This window comes from Balearica regulorum, chromosome 4 (assembly GCF_011004875.1).
Source record: "Balearica regulorum gibbericeps isolate bBalReg1 chromosome 4, bBalReg1.pri, whole genome shotgun sequence".
In the NCBI taxonomy this organism is placed as follows: Eukaryota; Metazoa; Chordata; class Aves; order Gruiformes; family Gruidae; genus Balearica; species Balearica regulorum.
In genome coordinates this window covers 81,007,760-81,020,361 of record NC_046187.1, presented here as the reverse complement: position 1 = coordinate 81,020,361, position 12,602 = coordinate 81,007,760, and the positions used below count along the sequence as shown (strand labels likewise).

Genomic DNA, 12,602 nt, shown 5'->3' with positions numbered 1-12,602 from the left:
ACCCCCCAAAAACCCAACCCTCCAGTAACCATGCAAACAATGCCGAAGAGACAGGAAACCTGTATGAAGGGAAGAACAGGGCACACAGCAGGGATGGAAGGGAATTGCGTTCCTGAGGGGAACACTCTTTCATTAAGCATCTCTATCAGAGGTAAAATTAACGCATCAGAGGGAGACCTCTCATTACCCAGCTGGCCGGCATCCAACGCGAACCCACAATAACCACAACCGGCTTTCGAACACAGTAAAAAGATGCACAAAATGTTTGGTATTGGACAAGCAGAAGAGCTGTTCCACACCCAACGATAGCGCTTGCCCGTCTTACCTCGCTGACGGGGTTTGAAGAGTCGACGCTCAAATTCATAACCACCGTCAAGTTACGACCACAAAGCCAAACAGAAAAACGACGGGACAGAAGAGTGGAACCCCCCTGTCCTCATCCCTTGCATGTCCACGTGCCTCCAAAAAGACGGGCTCCTGCCTACTGTCCTCTAAGTCTCCCTTGATGCTGAAGTTTGCACTTGCAGAGGAAATTCAACACACAGGATTTACAATTCGCCGGACAGACGGAGAGGCCTAGGGTAAGGAGCTCTAATCCATCGAGGACATTCCCTCGCTAGAGCCCAGAGTGAAATTCTTCGAGTGCTGGAGACAGATTTTCCTTGGCGGGCAGCCACAAGTGTCGATCTGCCTTCTCGGAGAGATCAGCATGGCTGTGGATTGCAGCGACTTCACAGACAAACATAAAACCTTCCTCTTCAACCAACTTTCTTATAATAAACCCATGAAAATGAAAAGCTAAAACATTTCCAGCTGGCCAGAAGCTGCGGAGAGAACAGTGAACTTCTTGCATGTGCAGGCTTGGGGCTGATCTGAAGGCTCCTGGAGCTCTGTAGTGGTATTTGGACATTCAATGGTATTCGGACAGAAGCGCCTAAGTCACTTTTGAAAGAAAGATGCAGAAAACTAAATTATTTAGGTACCTTTCATGTTTCAGCAAGGTTAATTATGGAACCAAATTTATTTCAGATTTCTAACGTATAGCACCAAGTGCATACGAGCAAATTTTAAACCTTAACAGGGAAAAGTAAGTACTGCTTCCTTGTAAAGCCTTAAATGTTTGTGTTACGCTGTCAGGCGCTTATTATAAAAGGGCTCTTAAAGAAGGATTTGAGATGCGACTTGGTTTACTTTATCACCTCATTAAAGGTATTTATGGATTTAGAATTGTCCCAGGATGGGAAGAAAAGTCACTTTTTAACTTACTGTCTGCTCAGAATAGCAATTGTGATTCTCTGGGCCTGACTCTTTTTCCTCCTTACCATACGGTGATGGAATTGCTCCCAGTTTCCTTGAGCGCAAGGAGAAAATCAGGCTTTCAACATACAGAGGGATCTTACACTTGAGTCTGCTGCACCAAACAAGGAAGAACTCTGATGCTCCTAGACAGTGACATTATTATAGGACTTATTTTCCACTACAGAGATCTGCATTCAATGCACAAACCAAATCACTTCATTTTTCTATCATTTTACAATTTATTGTACTAAGAATTAATTGTGGTCATTCCCTTGAAGTGACTTAATCATCTCACATTACTTGGAAAATATTCTCTCCTCTACAATTGCTCTGTAGCAGCTAGTACTGAAGTGTGGTGGGAAGGGAGGGGGAAATCTTTCATCTCCCCACTTGTTCTGTGCATTTTTTGCCCAGTCATTTTTCCTCCCCACATAACCAAGCCAGAGACCGCTTCTGCCTGCTCGTGCAAATCCACATTAATTGACGGGACAGCTCCAAGGTAAGTGTAAACCTACCTGAAATATAAACCAAAAAATTACTTTTAACATTTTGAGAAGCCTGTCTGAATTTTGGGTTGGAAACACCTTTTCACCAGCGACGCTGGAGTTCCTTCCTGGGCGACGGAAAACAGCCAGAAACACAAACACTTTCAGGTGGTATCTCTTTTCTCCGTTCATAGTTTTAAGTCAACATTGTGTTAATATTTAGCGGCTTAAAAGAAAAAGAATGCAATGTCCAAAGAGAACAAATTAAAAACAAGTTGAAGAACACATTGAAGACCTCTCTTGGCTGTACCTTCATCCATCCACCCTTCCAGCTATCCCCTGCTCCCAGGCCCTGCAGCTGGAGCTGCAGTCCAAGAAGAAGCACCACGGTGGTGGGAGCATTGGAGCTGTGATGGCCACAGAGCAGCCAATGGAGCTTCACATAGATGGAGTTTGGTGACATTACATATCATGGGATTAGGTCATCGACAGGATCAAGAGAGTTCACAAATATCTCATCTTTGCATGTTACTACTAATCTCAGTAAGTCAGTGATAGGTGGATTCTTCTCTACTTGGAGCAATGAGATGTTTCCAGTACCTGTACAATACTTGGCATCAACAAGCATCCTGGTTATCTAGAAGATGACCTAGGACTTGCCTGTCCTCACCTGGAACTCAACAGGCCAGAACATCTCCCCTTTCTCCTCACAACGTTCAGACAAGCTATTACTTTTAAATGCAAGAAAAAAAAAAAAGTTGGGACTACCTTCCAAAACAAAGAAGAAAATGCCGTGTACAAAGACGACCATTTGACAGAGGAGGAAGAATTGTAGAGGGCTACCGTTCAGCTTTCTGTTCACCCGAGCTGAGTTCATTTGGCTGTGTTTTGCACTTATGAACCGTACAAACATTTCACTGCTAATGCACTGGCTCAGACCAGCTGAACCTCACCGAGCATTTTTAAGGCATTTCATTCTTCAAACAGCCACAGCTTTCCTCTTCAAAATCCCTGCATTCAAGACTTCGTGCTTGGAAAAGGACCAAAGCCTCCACATTTCCTTATACCCAGGAGATCGCGAGCGCGTTGCGTACTGCTGTCCATAAAGTGCCAAGAAGCTAATGAAGATAAAAGTGTCAACGCGTAGCAGCGATAACACACACCTTTCCCACGTAGTTATTTTGACCATTTTGCCAACAAATTTGGCAGGGACCCGCAGGCCCAAGTCCGAAAAGTGAACGCGCAGCATCTCGACGTTATTAAACTTATTGCTGCTCTGCAGAACTGTCATGGGATGACGGATTGCTCCCTGCACATCAATTGGATTCAGAGAAGTTCTCAAACCCTTACGGGTTAAAAGCGGCTCCAGCATGAATCCGAGTCCCAGTGGTAAGGAGATCATCGATACAAGGGATTATGCAGATTTAAGAAATACCCTCGGCACCCGAAAGTTTTCAGAATGCAAACTACGTCAACCCTGAAAACAAGAGGCACTGCATCATGATGGCAGGAGGGACAAAGCCAGGGGGGTTTAACAGACAAAAAAAGATTGTTTTAATAGGAGAGAAGCATCAGTCATTGAGTCTTACTTCATTCAGACTTTCTATCCAACCCATCCATCTTCAGTGCCAAGAGATGACAGGACCACCTCACTTTTTCCCCCCAGCCTAGGATATCAATAATGCCCATTTCTACCCCAAACAAATGACTCGCTAGAATGGCCCTTTTCCCTAAATTGGCTTGCCAAGCCCCACAAATGCCTCAGTACCTGCTATGGTCAACTTGGCTCTAACGGGGCCCCCTCGAGAGGTGGGCACTGATGGGTGGAGCCTTCCCCAATCTTCTTCCCCAACAGCCACTTTGTCATTCATGGCTGGGGACCATCTGCGGAAGAGGGGATCAGGGAGGGGGGAGCCGAGCCAAAGACGGACACAAACGGGCGCGCACACAGCCGTACCCTCCCCACACAAGCCCAAATGCAAATTCCTTCGCCCTCGCAAAACGCCTCTGCGGGCATTATCTGTGAACAAAAGTCCTCGAGGCGGGCGGTCTCTGCATCACTGCTCTCTCTGTTAGCACCACCTGCTTGGCGTCAGCCCGGAGAGTCGCCGAGTTATCTTTTTGCCGCGTCTGCAGAAGCCAACGGGAGCACAATGGACCCCATCGGCCAGGGTCAGGCATGGCTTTCTTTCTCGCCCCCGTACCACCAGCCCTTTTCACCTCCACCATCTCCAGGACCCCAGAGCGCTCAATAAGGAGGTGGCTTCGAGCGCAGGGAGGAGGAGGAGGGGGGAAATATAGGTCTCTGGCGTAAATCACCGACGGCGTTTCCCCTCCTCTCCCTTTCCTTAAGACCTGATGGTCTTCAGTCACACATCTTAAAAGAAAAACAAAAAACAAAAACACAAAGACTTACTTGTCTCAAGTCGATGAAGGCCAACTGCAGCGTGTCCCCTTGGAACCCAGGCACTGGGCCGGATCTGGCAAACTCTGTGGGAAAGAAAAGAGGATAAAAAGCGCCTTTAACTAACCATGGACAGGGAGATTGGCAGACGGATGACAGGGAAGACAAGAGAGGCTGGGGGAGAGGAGGACCGCGCTTCTAAGGAGTCATGTCTCCCTCCCTTCAGCGTCTTTGTTCGCCCTTCAAAATTCGTGTCATCAAAACACCATTAATTCCACCGTCCTGACAGCAAGGAAACTGTACTAATTCGACCTGAAATTTATTCCCATGAGCCGTACTGGGCTTCAGAGTATTTGTTTTGTGAATGGACAAACAACTCGCCGAGAAGAAAGGGGGGGATGGGGGTGGAAAAGTTTTTCCTCTCAACACAATAAAATCTTCAGCTGTGAAACTCTTTTCAGTTCCGAAAGCTATTTATATTTTAGGGCGCTGAAGGAATTTTCTAATTTCACGCCTGTCACCAGGCTCCATAAGCATTCATCAAAAAAATATGCCCAGCCGCATCATTAATTATTCGGCAGCAGATTATTTGCATTATCTGGTATGGCGCGCTATTGCCAGTGTACAGTCACCCCAAATGGGAAGAATCGCGGCCATTATGTGACATATTTATTTATGTTGGATGAAGACATCTGACAACTGAATAACATTGGCTTCTAAAGCAAAGAGAATATTTCCAAGGCCACATTTACCTCCTTCCAGTGCAATCTCGCCAAAATTTCATACTTAAGTCATTTATTTTTCTTCTAATCCATTATTTAAACCAAGTCTAAAACCACTGAGGGGGACTTGAACGAATCCACGTTAGAGGACCTTAGCTCTTCCATGCCATTTAACAGCTTTTACTTGGTAGCGCTCATGAAGCCAACGACTGCCACATATTGAAGTGTGTCTTTTGAAGACATGCCTGAGGTTGATTTTGTCCAACTTCAGTTAATTTTCACCCTCTTTAATTACAGAAGTAATGGCTTTATCTCCGCTATCTGTGCAACTTTCTGTCACCGAGGGGACCTAATTTGTGAAGCCAGAACTCAACATCATGAAAGACTCAAGAGGGAGCTTCTGCCTTTGGCTGAATTTTGCTGTTCCTGCAGACACTGAAGATGCTGCACGCTGGAATGAAATGTCTTCCTGACATGCAACCGAGCGTGATAGGCAGAAAGGAGGAAGGGAGGAGAAATTTTACAGATTTTTAAGTTATGTATGGCCCATTATCACCCAACTATTCTGGTTTTTACCACAGAAAAATTCTCAAATCAGGTCCTGCAGCTCCACAAAGCTGAGGACTAAGGATGGCTCGGCAATAAGGAAGGAGGATTTTGTCCCCATGACTGCACAGAGGTACTAAAGGACAAAACCTGTCCCGTCCTTAAATGCTAAGCAGAGTCATTTCATGCCAGATGGTCTTCTCCTTGAATGCTTTTCCTTCCCAAAGTTATCTCACTTTCAAGCGAATGCCGTAAAAGAAGGAAAACAAATCATCACAGTCCTATTTTTAAGGACTTCCAAATGCAGCCAGTCCCCATGGCTGTAACGAGAAGAGACTAATGAATAAGACATTGGGATTTAGCCCTGTTCCTCGACCGCCTTAGTTCTGGAAACCAGAGAGGGGTTATTTGTCAGCTTTCTTACTCCATCTTCCATTAAAGTCTCCGGAGGGAGAACATCCTTCAATGCAGACACAGGTATCTGCAGGGACACAGCGGCCAGTTTTCAGACACCCACAGCTTTGCTTTTTAATATTTTCAGACGCCAGAAGAGCTCTAAGATTGAAACGATCGCTCATCTTTGCAGTGATCACTCAAGAGACAACTGCTGCAGGACACTAACAAACACGGCTGTAGAAACCATTACTTTTATCCAACGCTACTACTAGAAACTAATAATAAAAATTAAAAAGACAAAGTATGTACATGACTCTTCACGTTTAGATTTCGGATAGGAAAAGCATGAATCAAAGCCAGGAGAAACCATCCATGGTTGTGCCTATGGACCGCTTATAACTTTTGCACAGAGTGGGCCTGGACAGAGATACGAGCTGCTCGGCTTCCAGCCATTTTCACTGACCAATGCTGCAATATGTAGACTGCAAATAGTCCAAACCGAGTTTACATTTAACCCTCAAAAACTGTTTTAATTAATTTTAACTATAAAGGCATTTTAATGTACGTTTGCTATAAAATTTAACTGTAGCTTGCCTGTGCCAGCACACACACGCAAGGGAGGACTAGCACAAGCTTTCTGACTCTGATCTGCAAGGCATAAATCATCTTTACACACTCGCTGCACACCCCACTGTCTCATCTGGAAAAATTATCCCAAAAGCCACATCAATCCTAAAACACCCCCAAACTTTGGAAAAGCACGTACCTGAGAAGCTAAAAACTTTGAGATGCAAGAAATAGCGTTTGAGCATCCTCTGGAGAGATGAAACTGCCCTGGGCAGCTCAGTGTCGCAGACGTCCCTGGGTTGAGGTACCCAAAAAAGTGGCTGAACCGCTACGCCCTACCCTCTAAGGATGGGGTCACGGCATGTTACTAATTATATTTGAAGAAACACTGGAAAACAGAAACCCTGAAAGGACTGCAATGAAAGAAAATTTCTATTTTGGATTTAAGGGCTTCGCAGCTGCTAGGAATCTATTTAGAAGCACACATGGCGCTGTGAAATTTAAGATCTTCCCGAAAGCATGAATTTCAAATCCTCATGAGAAAAGGCCTGTGACTGGGTCTTGCATATTTTCACAAGTCTCGTGAATTTATCACTACTGTCAACTGCTCATGAGCAACCCAAGACAGATTTCATCCCAAGACACGGTTGCTCGTTAGCAGCTCACCTTTAGCTGTCCCTTACTAAGGAACCGTACGGGAGGAAGGCTGGGAGAGTGACGGAGTGATGCTGCCCTTTAACACTGCACGCTACAACAACGGTAGGACACTGACCCAACGTTCGCTTGAGCAGTAATTCTCATCACAAGAACGGATCGGAGTCTCTACTGCATTAACAATGCACTTGCCATCCAAGAAGTGAAATGACGTATGAGATCATATTATTTGTATTACAGAAGAAATGAGAGCAAGAATACGGCTCGGACGCTAGAAGAAAGCTGTTACAGCACTTGGCTGTAAGGAGCCCGAAGAGGAATGAATGCAATGCTTCACCCCACGGTTGTTATAAAAATAGCCGTACCTTCTGTAATCGTAGGTCACATTTTACATACCAATGCCACGAACTTATTTTGAAGGAGGAATGAACAAAGTCTTAAAGAGACAAAAGAAACAAAGAAGAGAACAGAGCTTTAGAGGAAAGACACAGCCAGTTCCTCTTGGTTTTAATCTCTTCAACCAGATTTCAGGATAATTTTCTCGGAACAACCAAGCACAGTGCTGGCCTCAGTACTGTCGGATTCGTTTATTGTACTGTCTCCACTACCAAGGCAAGTGGCAAACATAGCAAGCCACCTACAGTACAGCCCCTTGAGCAGAAAATCACAAGAGAATAGAGCAGATCAGTATGCGGCTGTTTGTACAAAGCATTTAGCCAGGCTAAAGGTTTGAGAGACTTGTGTTCAGGCCAAAAAAGTAATGTCTTTGCAAGGTCTACAGGCTTGGGCCACCCAGGGCAGGTCACAGGGGGACTCTAACCTCTCTTCCAAAACATTTCACCGATGAAAGAATCAAGGAACAGGAACCGTTAAGCCCTTTACAATGAACAAAGAATAAAGAGTTCAAATGCACACCAGAAAAAGAGACATCCACTGTAAATTAATTATACAGAACAGGAGAATCTCTTTTTGTATACTGTACACGGCTACGCACACAGGGACAGAGTCTTACACGTATTGTGAGGTTCAAATAAACACAGCTGGCGACTTCATTCCTCAAAAACATAATTTTGAAGGTCAGATTGTCTCTAAATTACACGACACCACCAGAATTCATAACAGCAGATCTGCGGGATCAAGGTTACAGCAGCTCCTGGTGAGGGGCACCTGGACAATCCGCTTGTGGTTGCATCAGCCATGAACAAGATTTTGTGTTTGGGGAAACAACCATCTCAGCATTCCTCAGTGAAGAACCTAGGTCTCAAAGTCATCTTCCTTACATAAATCCGTGGAAGATTATCTCAGAAAAGCCAAGTGACAGGACCTCTTGCATCTTACACAAAAAGACACCTTGCGGATACTCAAGCTGAAGAACACATCCCTACATAGACTCTGGAGAAGCTCGCAAAGGGGAAAAAAGTGAGAAATGATGCGTAGGATTCAGGCAAGAGGAACAAAGAGAAGATCCCAATTTCCATATTGAGCTTATACTTCACCCACACCATTGCCACACAGCCCTGCTTTGAAGCTGTTCCCCATTAAAAGCCAAATAATCAAAGCTCATCCCCATCTGGGGAATTCCAGAGAGCTGTGGGGAGAGGGAGGAGTTATCCAAAATATACTGAACTGGGTCAGATTAAATACAAATCTCTAGCCCTCTCTGGCATTTGTTCCTTCATGGAACAAAGATGAGCCTGGAGTCCTGTTATTGCACAGAGATGAGTGGTCCCAGGCGCTGTGAAGGTCTGCAGACAGGGCTGAGGAGTAGCCACAGCCCCAGAGAGCAACTCCTCACTGCTGGACCACTAGACGTTTTCAAGTTGAAGAACAGGAAGGTCTTCAGAGGAAATTGTACAAGATCTGTGCCAAGAAAACTGGTCCCTGCCAATCTGTAGGACAGGTCTGCAGACTCAAGCTACAGATCTATACAGGTTCCCAAACTCGTAACTCAAGATGTACAATGGATTCTCATCACAGATGTGATGTTCTCAGCTCCACTAAAATACTAATACTAGGAAAAGCGGAATGTATGCATCTCACCATTAGCTCATTTGAGCTGCAAAGGTTGACAAGTATCAACAGTGTGTGTCCATGATGGGTGGAAGGAAGGTGCTCTTCCAAGGGAAGGTGGGTGCGCTCTTAAAATTGCTTAAACAAAATTAGGTGTGGTAGAGGCATCTCCTCTTCCTAGACTTGCAAAGGACTACGAGGATGGGTAAATAAATATCAGTGCGTATCCTGGTAACAAAGGAGAAGACATGAAGGTGGTGGAGGATATCCAAAATGTAGCAGACAGCAGAAGTTGGAGACAAAAGGAGAGGAGAGGCTGAGATGACACCATGGGATTAGTAAGAGGTTTACAAAGGAGACAGAAGAGAAGGAGGAGATAGATAGAAATACTAAAGCTAAAATGCCGAAGGAGACCAGGTGATGGATTACAGGACAGATGAAAGGAGAATAGAAGGCAAAAATCTGGTGATGGTTAGAGATGGCAGAAGCAAGCAGGAGTCTCAGTGCAGGGGCAAAGGAAAATGGCTGGAGATAAGTCCATTTCTCTGTGGCGTCATGCAAACTCCCAGGATTTGCTCAAGACAGACTTGCAAAGACCACTTAAGTACTGTGCTAGAGTAGACAGCATTGTCCAAACGCTTCCCATGAGCATCTAAACAAAGAGGGCGCGTTTTCTGACTCCTCACTGATGGGGAGTCATCCCCTTCCCCTCCGTGCATATTTACACACACCAATTCACCAGGCATCACCTTCCTTGCCACGGCGAGTACTTTGCAACCTCTCAGAAAGGTCAGCTGAGGGAAATGAAGGCAGCACCAAATAAATCAATGATACGCCCAGGGGAACAAATTCAGGGAGAAGTAAGGGAGGATAAATCTAAGTGTAGGAAAGCAGCACAGTTGTGGACCAGAGGCTCCCATGCCCTCTGTCACTCGGTGCACCAATAATTTACCCTTCCAATTCCAGAAAGCACGTCCAGCAGCGCTTGGAAGGCAGCTCTGCTGTCAATACAAATCACCCCACTCCATTTTAACAGCAGGAAATGCAAAGTTTTGTTTCCCAATGAGAGTTGAGTTTTGACAGGTGAAGAGGTGGGAAGGAAGCGATCCGCTCCTCTCGTCCTCGAGGGAACGGCTCAGGTCACCGGCACCGTGAACAACACGCAGGCCTGGGCAAAGAACGGGACAACCAGAGGATCTGCAAGATCCCAGGGGTGAGCTGAACTACGTGCTGGTACAGCATCAGGATCTGCTTGCTCCATGATGAAAAGGTGTTCTTTCAAGCCATCCATGCAGGCAGCTCAGGCAAACTGTGCTCAACCTTATGTTTGGGGCAGTCTAGGACACTAATGGCACTTGAATCAACAGGCAGCAGTTTTCTAAGCTCCCAAAATCCATGATCCGGTTCAGTCGTGCCCGTACACTAAATGCACCCGCACGCTCTCCAAGCTCAGCGTGTCTTTGCCAGAATTGCTGGGTTTTTGCTGCCCAGCCCCGCTCCAGGTGTGATGTTCCAGGCTGCGGTGCCGATGCCTGACCTGAAGCCAGCCCTTCAGAGGAAACGCAAGGGAAGGAGCCGTGTTCATTCCTGATGTGCACAACAAAGTGTTATCAAGTGCTGCGATGAGCTGAAATTTAGGCAAGAAAAGTCACCAGGAGGGAAAACAGGGATGCTGAAGGAGGAGGAGTATCCGAGCGTGCTGCGAGGAAGGGAAGCAGCCTTGCCATGGAGCAGAGCATCCCAGAGTGAGCCGTGGAGCGCAGAGACCTCTGCGAGGCTTCATCTCGGCTCTCCCAGCAGCGGGAGGCAGAGGAACGGCAGTCCCAGCCCGCGGTGAAGGAGCAGTGCTGCAGCGAGTGTCCCAGGGCACGGCAAGCGCCAGAGCCAGCACGGGGGGAAGATGGCCAATTTTCCGAGCGAGGCTTGGCTCTGACTCAGAGGTTGGAAACCCCTGCCTTAGATGACACCGCCTTCAGGCACTGAAAAAGCAGGTGGCAAGCTAACCCGCTACCTGGCATACCTCCTCCCTGCTCCTCCATCAGCAGCTTCTGCCATCCACGTACCATCATCGACCACCGTCATCCCAGTCTGCAAACTTCTACACCTCCCATATTGCAGCATAAGGGGTTCCACCAACCATCCGAAGCACAGCCACGCACGGCACCATCACACGCGCTGCGAAAGCACCATCATGACCCAGGACACACACGATGTAGCTTTGTCCTTCCTCATGGGCTCATACAGGTCCTCCTCCCTGGCTCTCACCACGGGGAAGGAGCTCACACGCCCACGGTTACCACCAACTCAGCCAGCACAGAACCACGACCAGCTGCGGTAACAGAAACCTTCGTACGAGCCCTGTGTCTCAGGGGGACCTGCAGCTTTAATTTCTTTTAAACGTATGTCTTCTTTTTAACCATACACCTGAGTGGCACAGAGAGGCACTTGACTGAGGTTGTGAGCCACCAATATAATAAAAAGCTATCAGATACTGCAGGATCTGAAGAATCATAGAATCGTTTAGGTTGGAAAAGACCTTTAAGATCACCAAGTCCAACTGTTAACCTCACACTGCCAGGTCCACCACTAAACCATGTCCCTGAGCACCACATCTATGTGTGTTTTAAATCCCTCCAGGGATGGGGACTCCACCACTTCCCTGGGCAGCCTGTTCCAGGGACTGACAACCCTTTGGGTGAAGAAATTTTCCCTGATATCCAATCTAAACCTCCCCTGGCACAACTGGAGGCCGTTTCCTCTTGTCCTATCACTTGTTACTTGGGAGAAGAGACCAACCCCCACCTGGCTACACCCTCCTTTCAGGTAGTTGTAGAGAGCCATCAGGTCTGTCCTCAGCCTTCTCCAGGCTAAACAACCCCAGGTCCCTCAGCTGCTCCTCATCAGACTTGTGCTCCAGACCCTGCACCACTTGGTTGCCCTTCTCTGGACACGCTCCAGCACCTCAGTGTCCCAAAACTGACCGTAGTACTCGAGGTGCATCAAGAGATCAGCATCAGTGGTGTGGAGATTCCTCTCCAGATGTGATCTGTTCAAACCTTCCCCTCTATTGATTGCAATGTCCCCTTTTCCCCCCCAAAACATGAGCTTCTGCTGGTGCGTTGTGGCAGGATGGAGACCAGCAAGCACACAATGCAATATCCTAAAATCGGGGAGTTTGCCCTCAAAACTGCCGTGCTCACCTCTAGCACCACCCACGCTAATCCCCGATGGGTTGCAGGGTGGAAGAACATCAGGCGGCAGTTCGCACGGCGCCAACCCTGCAGCCTGCGCTCCAGGGAGAGGACTTCTCCGGCGTGGTGGGCAAACCCCAGCGTCTTACACGAATAACGGGATTTCCGAGTGAGAAAGTCCTCGGAGCCAGATAACGCGGCCAAAAAAGAGGTGGTGAACGGCTGCGCCGGGACCCGTTATCGGAACATTTTGGCACGCTCGAGTGTTGGGCTGGAGGATTCCTCAAACCGGAGGAGACATCTGTGTTTCTTATTGACTGCCCCCAGG

The 12,602-nt window shown here is 47.1% G+C and overlaps 1 protein-coding gene across 5 annotated transcripts in view; it reads right to left on the bottom strand.

Annotated features, from left to right (window-relative positions):
• Positions 1-12,602, bottom strand: part of EXOC6B (exocyst complex component 6B) — a 307,042-nt gene that overhangs the window by 70,952 nt on the left and 223,488 nt on the right. For all 5 annotated transcript variants that reach the window (XM_075752860.1, XM_075752862.1, XM_075752864.1 and 2 more), the window contains one exon: positions 4,201-4,274. In XM_075752860.1, coding sequence (XP_075608975.1) covers positions 4,201-4,274 — 74 coding nt within the window. The remainder of the gene's footprint in view (positions 1-4,200; positions 4,275-12,602) is intronic.